Below are 23,276 nucleotides of genomic sequence, written 5' to 3' on the forward strand. Positions count from 1 at the left end.
GGTCATTCATTTCAAGGCTGTTTGAGGAGATATTGCTGTGTGAAAATCGGCTACCTTATTCACCTAGAAAATACACAGTCATGACACACTTTACAGTATATCCTGTGAAACTTAACACCTTCTAATACAGCTTGAATTGAGCTTTTAATGACCACTGATTTTAATGGAATGTTTCCTACAGGGAAATGCATATGTACTGAAGCAGTGGACTCACACATTGCTGAAAGGAATTATACAATATAGCTACTCGGTAGAGTTTGGTTTTGCAGTGATACGTAAATACTAAAGAGTGTGGTTCCCTCAACTCAAAGCTGGAGGTCTGCAAGGCATGTTTTACATATTATAAAACACAGTGAAAGTTTTTAAAGTGCTCTTAGAGTGACAGTTCAGGATGACCCTCTGCAATTTAGGAATGTCCATTGGAATATTTGAGCATAATCCATAACCACTGGTATTGTTTATAAATATAAATTTTGACAAGCATATTTTGTTGTTGTTCCCTTATACCTAGTTACATTTTTGCAGGGAATACTTCTTGAGGTTTTGGCGCCATACTCTTTTCTTTGTGCTATCTTCGTACGTAGGAGCTCTAGTAAAGAAAATATATATATTTCACTGACATTGCGTTGTAAAAGTTTCTCAAGAGGTCTGTTTTGCAATCCCTCTGTAAATTTTCAAACAGTAGTTTCAAAACTCAAGCAGTTTAATGTATATCAAATTCAAGCCGCCATCTATACCCCAATGTTTCTTTATGTGTTTGGCAGTGGATTTATGAGCAATAGCCTTCAACCATATTCTCAATTTTGAAAACAAAGTAGAATGGGATAGAGGGAACATAGATGGCCAAACCTCCGGACCAGTTACTTACTCAGTCGCAGTACACACTATGATAGAATTACTGGCACACATAATTCATGGGACCATGACCCTCCAAATACTTTTATCTGCTTGCATGCCCATAAAATCATTGTCCATAAATTCTAAGGCTATCTATGTTTCTTTAAAGGACCATCCCAGTAACCATTTTGTAACCTGCATGTTTTTATGCACAATAATAAAGATAATAATAATATTTGCATTTGATATAGGTGCCTTATCATGCTTTTGAGACACTTCAAAGAGTTTTGCAGAATATACTGTAAAGTGGATTGACTGTGTATTTTATGGGCGAAACTTGGTAGCCAATTGTGCACAGTAGCGTTCCACAAACAGCCAGGGAGTGAGTGATCAATTTACCCAAGAGATTGTTGGCAAGTACTTTGAATTGCAGTGCACTGCTCTCAATCCCTTATAGAGCAAGGGGAAGTGAGGATCATTATTTCATCATGATATTCAACTGTTCAGATTATGATTATTATTATTATGAACCGTGGGAAAGCCTGAAGTTACAAAGTTGGCACATGGGAACATTTTGGGAAAGCTGAAGGCAAGTCTTGTTCAGTGTTGGAGCAGTGAAATCACTCTTGAGGAAGCGCTACAGACTAACAGAACAGCAAGTAAAAAAGGAAGCGTTCTCAGAAGCCAGACTGAATTCATCGATAAAACAACCAGAAAGAATATGATCCCATGAACAAGGAAATAGTTAGATATTACACAAAAAGACATATTAAGGCAACTTTATATTGACAATTCAGAGGAACTGACTGGCAAAGGAATGACCTTGTTGAACAAACTATTCAAAGCCTGGAGGCTGGAGATGCTCGTTCTAAAAAATAACACTTACAGTAATTTGCCTGAGGAGGTTAGAAGAGATCAGAACACTTCTTTAAGAGCTGAGCTGCACCATTCATTTTTAGACAAGGGTTCTATACTCTCCACTAAAACTTAAGGTGGCTTTAGGAATCTGCTCCTGCAGGACCCTAGACTTAGTCTATAAAGCTGTGAGACATCTAGAGTACTTTGCATAAGTCATGTTAAATGTATGGCCCCAATTGATATGACTTATGTGTGGTTTACTGTATTTTAATGTAAAATAGCATTCTTGACCTGAGAGAGAAAAACTCAAACATGTAATGTCACTACCACCAAACTATCGTCAAAAAGGCAATTGGTTATAATAATTATAATTCTTGCATTTGATATGGTGCCTTTCATGTCAGGAGAACGTCTCAAAGTGCTTGCTGGATTTACTGTAAAGTGTAGTGACTGCTTGTATTGTCGATGAACAAGGCAGGCAACTTGTGCACAACAATATCAGTGCTGCTTGAACCAATGACCTCCTGATTCAAAGGCACTAACTGCGAATCAGCAGGTCATTGGTAACAGTGCTACTAACTGAGCTGGGCAGACACCACATTATCATTGGTATTGAAATATCACCATTGCCAACCAAGGCCAGTGGCAAGGATTCATGACTTTTGAGTGCAATTTAGTGATGTAATAATTATCACTGGTGATGTTGCATGTTGTGTTCTTGCTCCCCACTCTCTCCCTTCCACACCTACCCACACTTCATTGTGATCAAGATACCTGACTGTTCAGTGCCCAGGGACATCCTCCCGACGTGAAAGGCGTTATACAATTTTAATATTATAAGAAATGACTGTTAAAGTTGATGTTAGTTTCTGAGACAACTGCACTATTGCTGCTGAATCCACAGTAGTGGTCATTGGATTATGAAGATAGAGCATTACCGCTACATTCATTCGGTCATTGGCTAAGTGGTTTGATCACTTGCCATTAATGAGTGTTTGGCCCAATCCCAAATTACAGTTACATACACTGAACTGAAGCCAACAGCAATCAATCTGACAAACAATTCGTCCGGGCATATACAATCAGATCCCATCCCACGATGTGGCATCTCAAGCACAAATAAAACTTCTGCTGCATAGTTTTGGTTGCCTTTGTACAAGTTTAATGAACATGAAATAGCTGTTCGGCACAATGAGACCTTGCTAATAGTCTCCTGAATCCAGTTGCACTGTCCATTAACAGCTCTTCTCTACCACATTCCAAGCAGCATTTCATGCTGCCCTGCCCCCAGAAACCAAGACTTACTGATGAGCCAGACTGGCTGGTCAGTCATCACCAGCGTCCTGGAGTCCTGCAGACCCATCTGGCTGAGGAACCGGTCTAACAAGACCACCGCAGATACTTACATATCCCTTGATATTTGAGCTTTTATCCTATTGTGAGCAATTTACCTTTTCTGCCCCCAGGTGAAAGAATGAATACCTATTTTAAAAATAGTGAGCACTAGCGAGATGTAATTGTGCTCTCACATAATGTATGACATCGGTGAACAACACCAGCAGAATTTTTTAAAAAATATTCCATATTATGGCAATAATACTGGATGGGCGACTGTGGAGGGCAGGCAGCAATTCAGTCTCAGAGCTCAGATGATTGATCACTTAAGTTTCATCGTGTTCACCAGTATGTGTCATCTGACCCTCTCAATTAGATTACTATCTTGTAATCCATCTCACTCCTCCAGTACCCCCTATTTAATTGAACAATCACTATATCTTCCTGTTCCCTCCTACCTCTCCGACCTACTATCCCCCTACCTACCTGCCCGTACCCTCCGTTCCTCTGGCTCTGGTCTGCTCCACATCCCCCGCCCCAACCGCCCTACCATCGGTGACCGGGCCTTCAGCCTCTCAGCCCCGAGGCTCTGGAACTCTATCCCCCAGTGCCTTCGCCGCCTCCTCCCTTTCCTCCTTCAAGGCCGCTCTCAAGACCTTTCTCTTTGACCGTGCCTTCAGCTCCCCTCTCGACTCTCTTCCCCCTCCTCGCTCCCTCCCTTCCCTCCCCTCACCCTGACCATTTCCCCCCAATGCTCGGGTCCTGACCCAACTGTACAGCGCCTTGGGACGTCCTCCCGACGTGAAAGGCGCTCTATAAATGGAATCTTGTTGTTGTTGTTGTTGTTCTCTTGCGCGACATCCAGCGTCGCTATTCTACAGTAGTCACAACCACACAGGGACAATGGATGTGTGGATACCATATTTTTGCTCTTTGTTCTGTCACAAATGATAGAAAGGCAAAATACAACATGATATACATTTTTAACACTTTTTGGAATCACAAATGGGTCCAAATCAAATTTCATGCCGGTAAAAAATATAATAATACCTCACATTATATCACACACATTATGTATCAAAGTAATATTAAAATATGTAAAAATAATAATACTTAATGGATCTTATATTTCTAAATGAACTGACCAGAAAAAGATTAAATTGATCTGCAGAATAATATCTCAATTAGCTTCTGCAAATGGTTATGGATTAATAATTAATCAGTACCAAGTAAAAAGCCTCATTTTTACCAAAGCTGTTAGTGCCATTGATATCTTAGGAGCACAATTGGCAGATTGCTTTTCCGGGGGTAATAATATCTTCAAACAAATAAAGTAATAATAATAATTTGGTCACTCAATCCATGACTGTTTGTGGGACACTGTTGTATATACAGTCAATTCACTTTGCAGGATATTCTGTGAAGCGGTTTGAGGCATCCCAAAGTTGTGATAAAGCATTATATCAAATACAAGGAATATTATTAAAATACTGAAGCCTACTTTTTACTGCCTTTAGAATCATTATACAAATCCTATTCATAGCTACATCAAACTGTAACACAAAATAAATGTACATACATCACTTGTAACAAAGGAATCACAATAATAACATTTTACTTCCCTGAGTACTTCTAAATTGCTGCAGTGCATTCCTCACATTTCCACACTGTACCCCAAACCTGCAGTTCCATTCCTTTACCAAATGGTGTCCTACGTGACTTGAACTCGAACACAATAAAACACTCACGCGTTTCCTGGTGAGCTGTGCTGATCACCTGGAAGCTTGTAGGGAGTTCATAGTACCTGCTGTACACCAAGTGAGTTGCTGGATGGCAAATGATCAATTATACTCCTGAGTTGGGGGGTGGGGCAGAGGGGAAGGAGAGGTAAGTGTGGTCTCCTTGGAATTGAGTTGGCTCCAAGGTGATGTTGGAATCACATCAACTGTCTGGCAGTCTTGGTAGTCCAGTTCCTGAGCCAACTGTGTTCCCAGTACTCCAGGGCATTGTTGATAATAGACCAGCTAACCTGACTCATTGGTAGAAATGGAGTGGCAGACCAAACACTGGGAGTGGGTTTTTTTTTTCCATCTCAGCTCCTGTTAATCCTGCAAGTCAAATCCCTAACAGTAAGTTGGTCCTAGCTGGACAAGTTGTACAATGCTCCTCTGCATGCTTAGGAGCTCAGAACCATGAGCTCAGACAAATTTGTACAAGATCTTGTTGAGACCACATTTGGAGTGCTGTGTCCAATTCTAGGGTCTAATTTAGGTTACTGCTATCAGGATAGACCGGATAGATTAGGCCTTTTTTCGTTAAGAGTAGACATTTACATTAGAATATACAGCACAGAAACAGGCCATTCGGCCCAACTGGTCAATGACGGTGTTTATGCTCCACATGAGCCTCTCTCTTCCTGCCATTCCTCAACTAAGTCTTTAAGCATAACCTTCTATTCCTTTCTCCCTCATGTACATATCTAGCTTTCCCTTAAATACATCTATACCATTTGCCTCAACAACTCCTTGTGGTAGCATGTTCCACATGCCCACTACTCTCTGTGTAAAGAATTTTTTTTAACTTCCCTATTTGATCTACCTGTGACTATTTTATATTGATGGCCCCTGGTTTTGGTCTCCCCCACAAGTGGAAACATCTTCCCTATGTCTACCCTATCAAAACCTTAAGAGGGGATCTAAAAGAGATTTTTAAAATTATAAATTGGTTACAGACACAAATATAAGATAGCAACTAGGGGATGTAAAAGATAATTTAGGAGGAACTGCTTCACACAGAGAGGTAGTGAAATTGTGGAACTCACTGCTTGAAGCAGTAGTTGAATCAGAGTTTAGATGCATTCAAGAGGAAGCTAGACCTTCACATGAAGGAGAGAGGAATAGGAGGGTTTTAGAGGGAGTAAGGAATGAGTGAAGAATCTTGTGGGATATAAACACTGGCATAAAATGGTTGGGCTGAGTGGCCTGTTTCTGAGCTGTATATTCTTTGTAAATGAAGGAAAACAGATCTTATATGCTCCGAATTTGACATCCATTGAAGAGAGATAAGTATGACCAGATAGCTCTACGCCCATTCTCAGTGCAGGAGATTGTCTATGACACTGGGGATCTAAAGCAGGAATCAACAAAATGCTTTGGCATGTATTGGAAGCCAAATATCACTTATCAGGATTGAAAAATCGCTTATTCTGGTTCAAAAATACAATCGTTTTTGATGTCATTGTCAAAAGTAAAAGCTCAATTTGTTACGTGTGTTTGCGCTGAATATTGCGATTCCGTTTGCTGCAGTTCCGACCGCTCGGCTGTCAAGTCTTGAACGGGTCCCAAAACAATTTGGGCCATTCAACCCACGACTCTTTGGGGAACACTGCTGCGCTCAATCGGCTGCCATGCTTCCCCCCCACAAAATATACAGCCAATCCACGCTGCGGTATATTTCTGTGAAGCGCCTTGAGACGTCTCAATGACGCGATACGGTGCTGTACCAAACGCAAGCGTCGTATCATTTTGTTTGCCGAGCGGGTCGGCTCAGAAAAGGCTCGACGGCATAGTAATCATTCCCAGCTTGCGGTACAGAGCGCGTATATTTTTTTTTCTGGGCGAACGGGGTCCTTGGGGCGGATTCGATCACAATCGTTGACCAGAGTACCGATCCCCATCTTTATCCCTAATTGCAGCACCAACGCGAGGAGCTGTGTGGCTGGTGCTGTGTGTGCATAACAAACTGCTCACACAGACTGCACCAGCCATGCACTGACTGCAGCTGACACCCCCCCACCTCCCACCAAGAGGGGGCGCACGCGCACAGCGCCTGTCACTCACTCACTCACTCACTCACTCACTCACTCACTCACTCGGCCGCGCACGCGCCCTCCGCTCTCCCGGTCTGGGCGGCACTGCTGCGCAGACTCGGCGGCGGCGGCGGCGGCGGCTTCCGGTAGCGGTTGGCGGAGCAACGAGCGGCGCGCGCAGAGGGACGGCGGCGCGAGGCGCTCGCGAGAGCAACGGGTCGGGTCCCCCCGCGAGTCACGGGCGAGCAGCGGAGTTGATTTGAATCGTCGCGGTGGGTGTTGACAGAGGGTAACCGTCGCCGTGTGCTGTTGGCGCGCGCGCGCGTGGTGTGTGTGTGTGTGTGTGTGCGTGAGATGGTTGGTCAGCGACACCTGAGTAACTGTCACTGTCAGTAACAGCCTTCGCTGTGCTGACTGAATGGCCGCCGTCACTGCGGGTGGGTGACCGACTGACTGACTGACTGTGCTGAATGGCCGCCGTCACTGCGGGTGGGTGACTGTCCGGCTGATGGTCCGTGTTTATGAGCTAATCTGTCGTGAGAAAACTCGCCTCCGAGTTAGAGGATTGTGAGTTGGAGCCCGACATTGAGACTTGCAATGATGACACAGTGTGAGCTGAGACCCCAGTGCGGTGTGGGGTGGGGGGTGTGGGGTGGGGGGGATGTGGCTTTGTCGGAGGTGCCATCCCCTCGGATGAGATGTCAATCCCAGGTCCTGTCTGTGCCTCTTCAGGTGGATGTTAACATTCCCGCGGCGTTATTCGCTCGCCTCCACTGGCTCCCCATCCCCCAGAGGATTGATTTCAAGATCCTCATCCTCACCTACAAGGCCATTCACGGCCTTGCTCCCTCCTACCTCTCTGACCTACTATCCCCCTACCTACCTGCCCGTACCCTCCGTTCCTCTGGCTCTGGTCTGCTCCACATCCCCCGCCCCAACCGCCCTACCAGCGGTGGTCGGGCCTTCAGCCTCTCAGCCCCCAGGCTCTGGAACTCCATCCCCCAGTGCCTTCGCCGCCTCCTCCCTTTCCTCCTTCAAGGCCGCTCTCAAAACCTTTCACTTTGACCGTGCCTTCAGCTCCCCTCTCGACTCTCTTCCCCCTCCTCGCTCCCTCCCTTCCCTCCCCTCACCCTGACCATTTCCCCCCTCCTCGCTCCCTCCCTTCCCTCCCCTCACCCTGACCATTTCCCCCTCCTCGCTCCCTCCCTTCCCTCCCCTCACCCTGACCATTTCCCCTCCTCGCTCCCTCCCTTCCCTCCCCTCACCCTGACCATTTCCCCAATGCTCGGGTCATGACCCAACTGCACAGCGCCTTGGGACGTCCTCCTGACGTGAAAGGCGCTCTATAAATGGAATCTTGTTGTTGTTGTTGTTATTCGAAAGGAGAAGGGCGTTTCTCCCCGGGTTCTGGCGAACATTCCCCCCTAATAAAGTTGGTCACTCGTCCCGTGGCTGTTTGGGGTACATTGCTGAGCGCGACCGGCTACTGCGTTTCGCCCACAAAATATACAGTCAATCCACTTTATGTTATACCATGTGAAGCACTTTCAGACTTTGATAAGTCGCTATATCAAATGCAGGGATAATTATTATTATTAACAATCTTCACTCTAAATCTACAAAGAAACCTTATAAACCTTCTGGGGACAAGACATTGTGTTTGCTTTGTTGCTATTAGCAATGTGGGATGGAGCTGAATCAGCTCGGGAGCCATCTGTGACCCACTGTCTTCAGTTATTTTCCCAATTAATCACTTCTCATAATGACAGGAATTGTAAATAATAATAATAATAACAATCCTTGCATTTGATATAGTGCTTTTCACGTCGGGAGGACGTCCCAAAGCGCTTCACAGAACACTGTAAAGTGAATTGACTATATTTGTGGGCGAACGCGGCAGCCAATTGCGCACAGCAATGTCCCACAAACAGTCGTGGATTGAAAATGACCAATTTATTATTGTTTGGTTTTGGAGGGATTATTATTAGGCTCTGTGTGGAGTAAGGAAACTTGCCCAAGGTTTCGCCCTCTGCCTGGAATTGAACTCAGGTCTCTCACTTGCAAAGCGAGTGCTCTAACCACTGAGCTACAGGACTGCACCTACACCTAAAATAAATGGAAAACCATTTGGTGAATAATTGTTTGAAACAGTTTGCGCTAAAATTCGAGTGTTTGGGGACTATTTGTTGGAGTTGACAATGTGGAGCTTAATTTACTTTAAGTGTCTTGTCATTTTTATTTTTATTCCATCCAGCCTTTTTATACCTCACGTATTAACTTTAAAATTTTGTATTATTTTTACTTTGACTAAGTTGTTCAAATGTTTCTATTTACTTTTAAGGTTCAACAAATGTCTTACTACATTGATTTTAATCTGTGTGATCAGATCATTTAAAGAAGTGAAAAAATGAATAGTCAGGTCACTTCCAGGTTCAGACAACTGTGTCCCTTAAACCCCGAAAAATATGAAAAATTCCATCGACTGCTATGAACAAACTGGGTGACTGGACTCAACAAATTTTCAAAAGTAGCAAAAATGTCTCTCCATCCAGATTGTGGGGTTAATGGCACGTGGTTAGCAATTTCATTCTGAAATGCCACAAGCGCATGGCTGGCAGAACTGAGGAATAGAGAAGACCTGATGAGCAATACTATTGTTGGAAGCCAGGATTGAGTCAGTAGGAAATGTTTGGCTGACGTAGTGAAATGAGCAGAAAGAAACAGGAAACCTAGAGTGAAAACATCCATTTGGTGCAGGAGAGGATAAAGGTTGTGGAATGAAACTTTATGAGGCTATTATAAGACAGGCACAACATTTTTTTTCATTTTTTTTGCTGAATCATTTACCTGTGGAATCACTTTAAAGACCGTAAACAAGAATTTGGAACAAGGTGGAAAATCATACACTATGCTATGAGTACCCGTAGTGTATAATAGCATAGTGTATAATTTTCCGATTTTCCAGCATTCCCCATCAACAATTTCTTCTTCTTTTCATTGGTACTTTCTATTCTGAGTTACTGGAAGTAATGCAGTAACTTGTACTTCATTTACACTACAAGCCTACCCCTGATGTAACTGATGACATTTGTACTGGTCAATTCCAATCACACTGACAGAATTAAATTATCCTCTCCTTGGCTTTAAGAGTCCTGTGAGTTAGGGTCGCAGAACAACAGTGCCCACTTGGAGTAATAATCCCTTCAAAAAAATAAAGAAATAATAATTTGGTCACTCAATCCACGACTGTTTGTGGGAAACTGCTGTGGGCAATTGGCTCCCGTGTTTCGCCCACAAATATGTAGTTAATTCAGTTTTCAGTATAATCTGTGAAGCGCTTTGAGACATTGAAGATGTGATAAGGGGCTATACCAAATGCAAGGATTATTATTATTATAGGTGAGATTTTTAGGGAAATAAAAATAACTCGGTGGTCCTCAGTCTGAGACACAGCATTAGGGCAGAGTGAGCTTCAAGCTACGTCTGAGAATGTAGCTTGCCCCTGGGCAGTAATTGGTAGGCCTTGAACAAACTGATTTCATATTACAAGCCCCAAAAAAGTAAAATTGTATGAATGGATGTCTATCTGAAGTTCAAACTTGTTCACTTCTCAGGATTGAATTCTCTTCACTGAGTGACTCCAAAAAAAATACAACTAATCTCTTCACTTCTCTTTCCCCCTCCCCAACAGAAAATAAATTAGGTCAAGTTCATGGTGGGGTATGTGACTAATTTTGAAGTGTAAAGCTATCAAGGTTTTTTTTATTTTACGTATAAGGCAATTTTAAAAAATCTATTCCTGGTTTGGCTCTCTGAATATTTACTCAGAATGGTTTTGAACATGGAAGACACAATTGCTATGCATATATTATATTGCAAGATTTAATAAGTTAATTTTTTTCACTTTTTTCCCCTCTGATTCTCTCACCAGAAAATGATTGGTTTAATTTGGCATTACCTGTATAACTCTTTTCTAAGATCTTGGTTGAAATGGATTTTACGGAAGATAACTGGAACATGTGAACTGCAGCGTATTTTAGCTGGCAGCTCTCAAGGAGCAGAGAAAACTATGAAGATAGGTATGTATTAATGCAAGCCTTTCACATCCATTCATACAATTTTACTTTTTTGGGGGTTGTAACATGAAAGCAGTTTGTTCAAGGTCTACTAATTACTGCCCAGGGTCATGCTAATAGATGTTCTTTAGCATCTGAGCATCGCTGCAATCTGACAATGTTGTGATGTAGCTCTAGCTTATTGAGGTGGAGAGAGCAGTAGAAAGGTAATCGAAATCAGAGGTCTGTAAGCATTCTCGGGAGCCATGCACAAGTCAGTCAATTACCTATTTGTTCAGTCAATCTGAATGCCTGTTATTATATTTTTTATAAAATGTTAGTTTCTTTAAAAAATTCTGTTCTATGTTTAAAGAGAAGCCTGTTTATTGAGATATTATGTCAGGATGTTTGACAAAAATACTGAATTTAATAATTGTCTTTTTTTAATAGAATATTCGTTGGTATCCTCCAAGAGTGACGTAAGTAAAGTTCAGCACTGTCTGTATGCACAAGCAGACATCACAAATTATTTTTCTTGATTACTAAGAAAGGATCAGTATCCAAAATCAAAACAATTGGAGTCACTGGACCTTATAATGTATATTAACAAGTTTTTTTGTATAATCTGGGTAAATCTTTGAAGTATTATTTTGTGACAGTCCAGTATTTTCCCCCTTCCCCTTTTATTTTGATTTTATTTCAAAAGTTAAGTTCAAACCAAAATATCTAACGCATTTCAGGAAGTTTCACACAACAAATGTACCGTTTGTACTGTATTTAAAATCTACCTGGTTTGCAATGTAAGTAGTCCATAAGTTTTTCTTTGACAAAAGTAGCAGGTGGACGCCAAGCTGACAGACCTTCAGAAGGTATGGAGACTGCCATCAATATTTGCCATCCTGATTTTGCCATTTGTTGATTATATTTGTGAAAGAGTCAGGTGGGGAGAAAAGGAGAGTTGATCCTTTGAAAGAACTGAACCCAACAAATTCTTAGATAATTAAACATTAAAATATTAAGTAATCATTGCATTATTTAATCATTTGAACAATGATATAGGTCCTTATCATGTCATCGAGATATCTCAATGCATTTCACAGGAGTTTACTGTGAGGTCTAGTGACTTTGTTTTTTGCAGGTCATTGTACTAAAAAGATTGAGCTTATTGAAATGCCACTTCAGTATTTACACGGGTAAAAATGAGGCAAATGATATTTTTAACACATTTAGACCAACACACTATAGGTTATCATTCCAGGTTAGGAATATAAACTGGAAGCATTTGCTAAAATGGCATGTCAAAGGGAATATTTATGTTTTGGTCTTCATAGATCCTATATCTTGCACTTGAGCTAATAAATGTTTGCACAATTTTCTGATGACTTAATAATTTTTAAAAAATTAAAATAGTATCTTGTCGTTTTGAAATTGCTCATACTTTTTCTGTGAAGTGTAGTGATTCAATTTATAGATGATTGTGATAACAAATGTGCATAGAGCAATGTCCCGTAAATGAAGTTAATGACAAATTTTAAAATTATATTGGGGATTGCTGGCTAGGACACTGGGATAAATTCTGCTCTGGTTTGAATAGCACCTTGGGATCTTCACTGTCCACCTAAATAGGAAGATGGGACCTTGATTTAATGTCTCATCCAAACTTCGACAGTGCAGGGCCCCCAACACTGGATTAGAGTACCATTTTAGACTAGGTTCTCAACATCCAATTGTGAGTTAGCAGTGTTCGAAGAAGAAAAGATTCAAGAAAAAAATCTTAATTTCAAATTGATTTTCTAAAAGAAAACATAATGCAACTATTTTATCCAGTAACCATATTTTTTATCATTTTCCATTGGGCAACCAAAAATGCTGCTTATAGTGACTTTGTGTTGAACATTTTTTTTTCTAAACTGACTGCCTTTTTTCCCACCTAGGTTTTAAGAACTTCAGTGACTGTCAGTGAACGGGGGATGGCAACTCGGGTTTGTGACATAATGGGTGTCAAAAATATCACCCCCCAAAAAGATCCGAAGTAGGTGTGCATAGCCTTCTCAAATCAGATAATGTGAACCAATCTATTGAAAGTTGATTTACCGACCAATTGATAAGAAGCACCAAATAAGTTAAATGCAGATTTTGAATTTTCATTTTGTATATTTTAGGATTTCAATTTCTTGAAAATAATTAAATTCTATATTTGTAGGTTTAAGTTATGTCTGCAGATCTGCTTGCTTCAAATCTCAGGCTATAACACATTATACACTGACTCAGAAAACTTAAGAAAACAGTCATTTGATTCTGCTAATGTCAAGCATGAAGATATGCTGATGAAGGTATGTTTTCCCTATTGATTTGGTATTTACCAGGACATCCTTTTAACTAAAGAGTATATTATTATACAAGTCCTGGAGTCCAGTAACTTAGTGGAGAGTCGCAAGCGAGAGAACATGCATTCGTTTCCTGGGCAGAGCGAAATGTTGGGCAAGTTTCCTTAATCCATACGCCTCTGTTTACCTAGCAGTAAATTGGAACCTGGTTGTTAGTCGATTGGTGGATTGCTTTTCCGGGCATAATAAAACCTTCAAAAAAATAAAATAAATAAGAATAATTTGATCACTCAATCCACAACTGTTTGTGGAACACTGCTATGCGCAATTGGCTGCTGCATTTCACCCACAGAATATACAGTCAATTCATTTTAAGTATATTCTGGGAAGCGCTTTAGATGTCTCAAAGACGTGATAAGATGCAATATCCAATGCAAAGATTATTATAATGCGCTATCATGTTAATGTCTCTTAAGTGCTTAACAAATAATTGTCTAATGTAATGGCTGTTTTTATTAGCAAGTATTATAACAGTACTTTTTTTGTCCATCTTCTAAGACTACATTTTTGTGAATAAAGCTATGTGGTTTTAGCTGGTTAGATTTCAGCAGTATCCCAACGCACACTCTGGGGTCCTCAAGCCTTAGCTCTTGCCAACCTGCACCTAATATTTTCCAGAATGGTGTAAGAAGGATGTGTCCCTCCAGGGAGAGAGTGCGCTTCCATTCCAACAATCTATCTCTGGAATTTCCATGTGTAGGTGGGATGCATGGAAATCTCAACTTAGTTAGGACACTCCTAAGCATAGTAATGGGTTTCTACATGTGTCAGATACCCGGCTGAACAAAAACATTTGAGAATAAAAAAATAAATTGTTGGCAATGTGTTTGTTCTTGAATGTTTGTGAATTTGGGTTTTTTCTGTGCTTAAAGTAGGGCTACTTAATTGCGTATGAGATTTTGTTCACTGTAAATGGGGAAAAAATGTAAGCAATGCTTACAAATTGTGCTTGGCTGATGAACACAAAGTAAACATTCAAGATTGTTCATTTTCAAACAAAAGTATAGCACTCTCATCCCTATTAATAGTATTGTGTAGCTTCTGTTTGCGAAAGTATAAAAATTCCACTGAATGGTTAGAATGAGAATTTTTAAAACAAATTTGATAATGAAAGAAAAGATTTTTTCTGGTAAAAAAAAAAGTTGTCCAGATGAGTACTGGCTAACATAAATCCCCTTAGCCAGTGAAAAATGCAGTACTATGTTTAGACATTTTCTCTTCCATTTTTGGGGGGTTTCCAGGTTTATGGATGGATAAACTGCTCCTGGATGTCTGGAAGTACTCAGTATATGAAAATGTGCTCAAGAACAAGAGAAGTCCAGACTTACTAAGACATCACTCCTTACATTAATGGCACATGCTTTATGTGGCTCACAATTTTATTGTAGTGTTTTTTTCCCCTTCCCTCTAACTACCTTTCCTCTCATGAAAGTGCTGAATCTGTGGCATTCTCTTCCACACGTACTAGGCAACCTCTGGTATTTTACTTGTGTGGGCATTCATCAATGTGAGCCTGTGAGCTTTTTAGCCATAGGGTGCATCAGAACCAAGCTTAAACCTGTCCGAACTTAACATCCACATACAGCACATCTTCCAGCAGAGGTCTCTGGATCAATTGGGAATGCAGGCTGTGATTTTGTAGCCCAAGGTGCAAATGCTTTACTTTGTGCCATCCAAAATCAGCCAACTCAACACAAACCAGGATTGAACCAGAGAACTTCTGTGTATCGCTTGTTCCACACGAGACAATGGCTGTACCACTAAAGCAATTTGGGTGACTTAACAAAAACATTTGTCAGCAAAGCTTTTAACAGAACACTGCATATTTACAGCTGGTGTATTGATTGCTTAGAACAATTGTGAATCCATAATAAAACAAAGTTGAAATATTGTAGTTATATAGGTGAAAAATAGCTGAGTTGAAGATGTTCCCATTTGATATTTAATAAAACGTGATGTATTGAGTGATGCAAGTGGAAATCTGAATCAGATGTCATCTAAGCCACAGGAGCAATGAATGGTAGGCCAGAACCAGTATAGAAAAGTCTTCAGAAGGAATTTGAGGGAACTCTGAATAGCAGTATGTTAGGGTCACATGATTTTCTATCAATGTGGTGCACAGGATTACTAGATAGTTTAATTTACAAGCTTTTCTTTCAGCAATAATAAAAATAATAATCCTTGCATTTGATATAGCGCCTTATGTCGTTGAGACGTCTCAAAGTGCTTCACAGAATATACTGTAAAGTGAATTGACTGGATATTCTGTGGGTGAAAAGCTTTGGTAGTAAAATGTTTGCAATCTATGCCTGCCCATGTTCATAATACAGCATGGGTATGGTCAGTGGCCTGCTTAAGCAGATGCATGCTCTTCTAGGCAACACTCAAGGATGACAGGAGAGAATATCAAGAAGGATCATGGTGGCTGACCTTATAGTATTGCTTTTAAGTAGGTTCTGCAGAGAGTTCCAGCAACAAATGACCACTCTTCCTGCTCAGATGCTTACTGTAGATTCCCATCCCCTGACAGCAGGTGTCAGTTACTGTATCAATTCCTCTCCAACTTCTTGCCCACATCTCACAAAGTCCTTTTGATTCCTTCTCTTCCTTGCATGAGTGATCTAACCTGGCATTTTATTATTTTATGGGTATTAGTGCTCGCAATAGCTTGTGGGCAGCTGATGAACTATATTTGGCTGGTTAGCTTCTCTTCCCGATCACTTCTCACAATCAATTAAGGGCTCTGGGACACTATATTGCATGAGAGGCATTATATAAATACAAATTGTTGTAGCAATGGCTTCTCACTCATTTTTACATACTTTACCAGAATACTTTCATTTATTACGTATTTGCCTGTTACTGCTGACCCTGGTCCTTGTTTCCTAATAGAAATTGTAATCTTCCAAAAGTTTAATTTCAAAGACTGAACAAAATTGAGTAATGCTCGGTTAACATTTTGGCTTTAGTCTTAGGTCACCTCAGACAGCCTTGAAACCGAACTATGTTCTATTTGAGTAAAGGAATCGGTGTCTGGCTTTGAAATGTTATTCTGTATGCACTGGTTATTTCATTATCTTGTATGGATTTTATGGCAAAGAGCCATAATTCTAATTATATGTTTCGTAATTTTCAGCTATGGAATATACTGATGCCTCGTATACACCTGGAGTCTAGAATCACCAAGCAATGGAGTGACATTGGTTTCCAAGGCGATGACCCAAAAACTGACTTCAGAGGCATGGGAATGCTAGGGTTATACAATCTAGTGTAAGTTTACGTAACTTTTTACAGTGGTAATACCTGGCAAATAACTCAACGTGTTAGTTTCAAATATCCTAAATGTGACAAATAGTTTCAGATGACTCACCTTTTCAACAAAATACACTTTAAAATACTTGATAAGTACATCTGTGTATCTGACCTAGAAAACTGCTTGGATACCAGTCTACCAAGACATTAGCAGTACTCATATGTCTTTTGACCTTGATGTCTCGTGCTCTAGAATTTGGTCCGTGTAAGTTTTCCCCACTTTTCTTTATTTGTTATATTTATATTTATTTCTATTTTTATTTGTTGTTTTGTTTGCACTCGTGATGTGATCGTGTTTTGTAAGTGCCGTATACATAGGTTTTTGAAAGGAACGGTTCTGAAGCGCTCTGAGATGCTGTCTGGCATGGAGGGCGCTAGTTGTTGTATTAGTTACAAATTTATTTAATGTTTTAATCAGTTTCATCAGTAAAAGAAACGTTAGTAATGTAAGTCTTGTTTACTTGGGGATAGCTCCCACTGTGACTCTTATTAAAGGCACTGCCTATTGTGTAAATGAGCCATGTGGATCTGGAAAGTGCCAGTTTTGACTCCAGGTCTATGTTGAGTTAGCTGAGTTGGGGTGTGCACAAGTAAAGTGCAAGATGTCTATTGTCTAACTTTCTTAAATAGATATTTTAAACCATTAAATCTTAACAGACTTCAGTTAATGTACTGTAATTAAAATCCCCTTAGATACTTTGGTGAACATTACACAGAAGTGGCTCGTCAAATCCTTTCTCATTCAAATCACCCCAAAATAGGGTAAGTACAAAGTGTGTTGTATTTAATACTTTCTCATTCAAATGTAGAAAAGTGGTGCCTTTCACTGACCGGCTCAAATTTTGGTGATTAAACCATTCAGTATTTCAACATTTCCGACTTATGGATAAGAATTTACAGTGAAATATCTTGATATAAAATTTTAATTATGTACATAATAGCTATTTTGGGATCATCAAAAATCCAAAAGACTCATTTATTTGTTTTAAAGCTAGGAAGTTTCAATAATATAGCATCACTACCATCATAACACTTATTTCAATACTTATTTCTTGTGACCATCCTAATACTTTAAAGTACTAATAATCCTTACATTTGATATAGCAGCTTTCTCATCAGGAGGATGTCTCAAAGCACTTCACAGCAGTGTATGCTGGAAAGTACAGTTGACTGTTTTTGTGGGCAATTTTAAATAATTGAATCAGTTATTCAGCGCAATGTATGTGACTTTTAATTGAGGAAAACTAACTTCATTTCAAAATTGGCATAATTATATCCAATCCAGAGTGGATGCTAATATATTTTGTAAAATTCTGCCATTACAATAACCTTAAAAATGTTTAATTAGTCATCAAATGCTTTGGCTAATGGGTTCAATAGGCATTATTTCTATTCATTCCCTGATACCAGTAGAATTAGCTATTTGCTAAAATCTTGCAAAGATATACATACAGTTTTGTACACTGTGCTGCACAACTTGAAGTGTTTTCCCCTCCATAGCCAGTAATTGAAAAAGCTAGGATAACCTTCTAACAGCACACGCACTGCCAGATTAGTTTGAAGTATTAGTTTCCATAAAACAAACTGGTATTGTTTTGACTGCCCTGATATGTCACCAGAGTCTCAGAATATCAGTGTGTACTCAAAACGGCATCTCTGGAGAGCAAGATATACTAATAAAGTGCGAGATGTCTCTTGACGGATAGGAGAGATTTGTTTTAAAAATACAGTATCTCCGGCCTTTCATTCTACTTTAAGATGATCTCAGCTTCTGTATACTATTATGTTTTATACAATTTCTTGCAGTATTTCATAAGCACAGGAATATAATTTGCTGTGTAAATTTATTGTTTAATGTTGTTCCTTACATTTGTTTATGATGTGCTCTATGTTCCAGATATTCCTATGCTATAGTTGGAATAAATCTCACTGAAATGGCTTACAGCTTGCTGAAGAGTGGTGCACTAAAGGCTCATTTCTATAACCTGGTCCCTGGAGTTCCTCAGATGCATCATTTTCATCAGTTTTATTGTGAGTGCTTTAAAATGTTCCCATTCAGAGTCTTAATTTATTCTATACTAAACACATTATTTTCAGTCATTTGATGGGATTGATTTTGATTTGCCTATAAAGAAACAGGATTAGGCAATTAAGCTCCTTGAGCTGTTCTGCCATTTTATAAGATTATGGCTGATCTGTACCTTAAGTCCAGTTACCTGCCTTGCCCCATATCCCTAAATATGAAAATCACTGAAAATTTTCATGTTTCAAATGTTCATTTTGTTCTGTTTACTCCAAACTTGTTTTTTTGTATCATAGGATGATATGTGGCAACGCTAATGTTGAAAAGAATAGGAGAGAGTTTGAAAAGTAGGGGAGAGGGGAAAACAACTCAGAGGATGGTTAGATGATGCCAAGCTTTAAAAGACTGTGGGTTATATGAGGAAAGGAAGACTGATGGTGTTACTAATAATATAATAATAATCTTTACATTTGGTATAGCACCTCATCATTTAATTGAGATGTCTCAAAGGGCTTCACAGAATATACTGTAAAGTGAATTCACTGTATATTTTCTGGATTAAACTAATTTTATATTTTAGGAGTGTTAAGGAATTAAATAATAATTGTTTGAACACGCATCCAAGTATTTGCTCAGAAATGACAAAATAACACTTGTTTATTTACTGCATATTACTGTAACGTGAGTACTGACCTCCCGACGTGAAAGGCACTATACAAAAGTAATTTTGTAAAGTTGTTGTTGTAACAATGACCTGAGGTAGTCGTCTACTCGCTTGGGTACAATTATTGTAAATATTTAGATCTTCAAGACATATACTCGATTTTTTTTAAATGGCAGAGTGAAGAAAAAGCCTTATGTACCCAAGTTTTGATCAATATTGATTTGTTTCTTTCAGGTTACCTGATGTACGAGTTTGATAAATTTTGGTTCAAAGAAGAGCCACAAAGCATCATGGAATTCAACCAATACAGAGAGCAATTCCATGAAAGAGTAAAAGAATTGTTGAAAGATCCCAAGGCAATGCTTACTCTGGAATTCAATAAATAAACAGTAGCAAATACATTCAGTATAACCAAGATAGAACGTGATACCAAGCAGAAGATGTTGGAAGAACACTGTTGATGAGGTCGTTTCACGTCTTTTTAAAAATATTTTATTAGTAAAGAGTGATGCAAGATTATGTGACTCCAATTCAGGATAAAGAGATTTTCGGTATAGGTACTATTGAAATTGCATTTCAGATTTATTTGTATTTAATGGTATAAATATGGATCATAATATTCAAATATAGTACAGGTATTTTGCAATTTTGTTTCATTATTAAAAGAAGAGTGTGCTTATGGGCCATTAAAATATATATTTCAGTAGAATGAATTTTAGCAGATTCTGACGTTTTCCTGTGGAGAACAACTTGTGGCTGAATAATCCATTAAATGCTTATTGCAAATTTATTTTTCTGTTAGCGCACAGACAATCAGAAACTCGTAAAGTTGTAATTTGTTTTAATATTATCATCCAGTGACATGACAGATCATTGTCAAGGAAGAAAATAATGCAGTGTTACCAGGGAGTAATCTTATTGAAGAGTTAACAACTGATATTTGAACTTTGATTAGATTACTTTCTGCATTCTTTTGTGGAGAGCTGTGTGGAAGTTGTTACTGACATGTATCCTGGTAGGTGTCAGCTAGGATTTTCCTTGTGGTTGATTTTTCTATGATTGTCATCTGAAAATCTTATCAAGCAGTCACAAAATCTAATCTCTTGTACACTAACTAATTAATTTCAAAAAAGTTTGTGATCTTACTTATTCAACAGTCCAATTTTAGGACACATGAGATATTTTTAAATTGTCAATGATATATGATGGGTTACTTGATAAATTTGCAGACTGCAGTACAAATAATCCTTCAATGTGGATACTGCCTTCAGCTACAGAGCTGAGGCCACACTATTCACAATGCTAATAGCATTCTTTCAGTTCATCATGTACATGCAACTGGAGTTATCTTTGTACTACATTGTGTAAAGTTTATATTTTGTAGAATACAATCAAACCTGTTTTCAGCAACCATTTAGGGGACTGGACTAAAGTGGCCTTTATATAAAGGTGGCCTCTGAGTAAGGGTTCGTTGTTGAGTGTAGTCCAAGTGTATAGAAAAGTGCAGGTCACAATCAAACCCACAATCAGAACTATTTTTAATAAAGTAATAAATCAATTACAAAATACAAATGGTTACGGTTTCTGGGGGGCCAAAATTTCCACAGGCCCAAACGTAGACACCGCTGGACTCCTAGTACGTACCAATACTGTGCTGAGCAGCCCACCAGGTCTGATCTGGTCATTGAAACGTGGGTCAGTAGTGACAGGACTAAATAAGAGTAGCCATTGATTGCATCAGACAGGTGGTTGGTGAATAGAGAGTTGTTTTCACAGGTTTGATTGTATTGCTAACAATTGGCAATAAATTCCAGCACCTTCCTGCACAATGGGGAATTAACAAATTGGCTGAAATTACATTTGTAATCTTGGAGCATTCACCTAAATTGGGATTATATGAATGGTGAAAACTTGCTAATTTTTTTGTCTGAAGTGAGATAAGGAAAAAAGCAGTCCTTTTGAAGTCAAATTTCATACCTCACTCAAGAAGTAAGGAGGAACATGTTTGTTTTCTATATTCTTATCTTGCTTCCTGTTGAGTATTGCTCATTACATGGTCAGCGATGTGATATTTTGTATTTATTACACGTTTAGTCTGGTTAAAACATTTGTTACTGTAAATTAATAAATTTATTGACAAAATGCTTGCTTTGAAAAGAAGATACTTTGACATTTGATGTTCATATAGATTTATAACAGATGGCCTTCCTAGTAAGTAAAAGAAAACTATTTTGCTGAAATAAATGATATCGTCAACAATTGATGATGCCTTGTATTAATCTTATTTATTTTTTCAAAGTGTGCACTGATTTTTTTTAAAGAGGATGTGTGTCTTTTATGTCCACAAACATAAATACAAACATTTTAAAGGCATAATAATCCCAAACTGCGTGTATAATTGTACGTTTCAACACATTATTATTAAAGATCTTCTTGAATATTTGGATTTGTAAGAATTCAGACAAGCTGGGCCATCAGCAGCAGCAGCCGCCCCCACCCCCTCCCCACCTCCCCAGTCACAGGATTGACTAGACTCCCAACACTCTGCTGTGAAACATGCTACTCTGGGACCAGCCCAGCAACAAGCAGACCCCACAGCCACCAGCCAGTCATCTGATGAATGCAGGTCCAAGCACCCCAGTAGGTGGAGGAAGGTGCTACCTGAAATTTGGGTTTGCATGCTCATATATCCAGAGCTTGATCTAGGTTGGAAATTTATTGGTGTGAAGCTGCTGTTGATGCTCCACACATCCAACTTATGGAAACACCTGCTCAGTGGGCAGACGTATGCATCAGGCTGTGGGAGGGAATATGGGGCCAATACTCTCTCAAGTGCAGCTAAACCAGAAACTTGCGATGAGTTCCTAATAACTGCTATCTACGTCATGAAGCCTTAAATCTGCCTTGCTGAATGTCAAATGACCAGAGAATGATTGTCCTCCTTTGGGTTGAGCAAGCTCCAAGGTGACATGCTTGACAACAGAATATTGGAATCAAGTCAATCCACTGTGACAGTCTCAGTCGTCAAGTTCTTGTGCCAGGTGGGTCTACAGTGCTCCAAGACACCATTGATAATACAGCAACCAGCCTGGATTGTCAGCAGGGCTTCGAGGAGATGAAGTCACAGGGGACAAAGATTTTTTACCACTTGGCTCCTGTTAACCTTACAAGACAATGCCTTAACAGTTTGACTGTTCAGCTAAACAAGCAGATGGAAGCTTACCAATTAATACTCATAATGGCAAGCTAAATGTGGTTTTTAATTGGTTAAACTCCAGCATTACCCAAATATATATTCTGGGGTCCCTAAGCCATGGCTCTCGCAAAGCTGAGCATACTATTCGGAATTAAGTGAGTAAGATGCATAAGTAAGTGGAGCTTGCCCCCCACAACCTCTGACTTGGAGGCGAGAATGCTACGAACTGAGCCAGACTGACACAGTGTAATGGCTTACACTGAGCAATGCAGCTTGATATCTGGGTTACAAAGCTTACTAGCTTAACTGCACAAACAAAAAGTGCTGGTATCACCTGAGATTCAGCGCCTTGGGATTTTCTCCCGACGTGAAAGGCACTATACAAATGTAATCTTGTTGTTGTTGACAAGGTGTTTTGCATGTTTTCCATTTTTAATCTAAACTGATTTTGTACATTTGAGCAACAGTTTTTGTTTACCAGTTAAATTGACCTGTCCTTTGCATGATTAGAATTCATACTTTGGAATCAGGGTAGGATAATAATAATAATAATAATCCTTGCATTTGATATAGCGCTTTTCACGTCGGGAGGACGTCCCAAAGCGCTTCACAGAACACACTGTAAAGTGAATTGACTGTATATTTGTGGGCGAACGCGGCAGCCAATTGCGCACAGCAATGTCCCACAAACAGTCGTAGATTGAAAATGACCAATTTATTATTGTTTTTGGTTTTGGAGGGATTATTATTAGCCTCTGTGTGGGAGTAAGGAAACTTGCCCAAGGTTTCGCCCTGTGCCTG

The 23,276-nt window shown here is 39.5% G+C and overlaps 1 protein-coding gene across 3 annotated transcripts; it reads left to right on the top strand.

Annotated features, from left to right (window-relative positions):
- The first annotated feature begins 6,978 nt into the window (after window positions 1–6,978).
- On the top strand, window positions 6,979–21,540 carry elmod2 (ELMO/CED-12 domain containing 2). 3 transcript variants are annotated; one of them, XM_007897655.2, is made up of 9 exons: window positions 6,979–7,127; window positions 10,770–10,917; window positions 11,344–11,372; window positions 12,828–12,925; window positions 13,097–13,226; window positions 16,417–16,550; window positions 17,286–17,354; window positions 18,490–18,623; window positions 19,514–21,540. In XM_007897655.2, exons 2-9 carry the CDS (start codon window positions 10,773–10,775, stop codon window positions 19,663–19,665), a joined length of 891 nt encoding a protein of 296 aa, XP_007895846.1. In that variant the 5' UTR covers window positions 6,979–7,127; window positions 10,770–10,772; the 3' UTR covers window positions 19,666–21,540. The 3 variants fall into 3 exon arrangements, with proteins under 3 accessions (XP_007895846.1, XP_007895845.1, XP_007895848.1); XM_007897654.2 differs by having other exon boundaries at window positions 6,979–7,110; XM_007897657.2 differs by lacking the exon at window positions 6,979–7,127 and adding an exon at window positions 7,165–7,327.
- Window positions 21,541–23,276: the final 1,736 nt, after the last annotated feature.

This window comes from Callorhinchus milii, unplaced genomic scaffold, assembly GCF_018977255.1.
Source record: "Callorhinchus milii isolate IMCB2004 unplaced genomic scaffold, IMCB_Cmil_1.0 Scaffold1, whole genome shotgun sequence".
In the NCBI taxonomy this organism is placed as follows: domain Eukaryota; kingdom Metazoa; phylum Chordata; class Chondrichthyes; order Chimaeriformes; family Callorhinchidae; genus Callorhinchus; species Callorhinchus milii.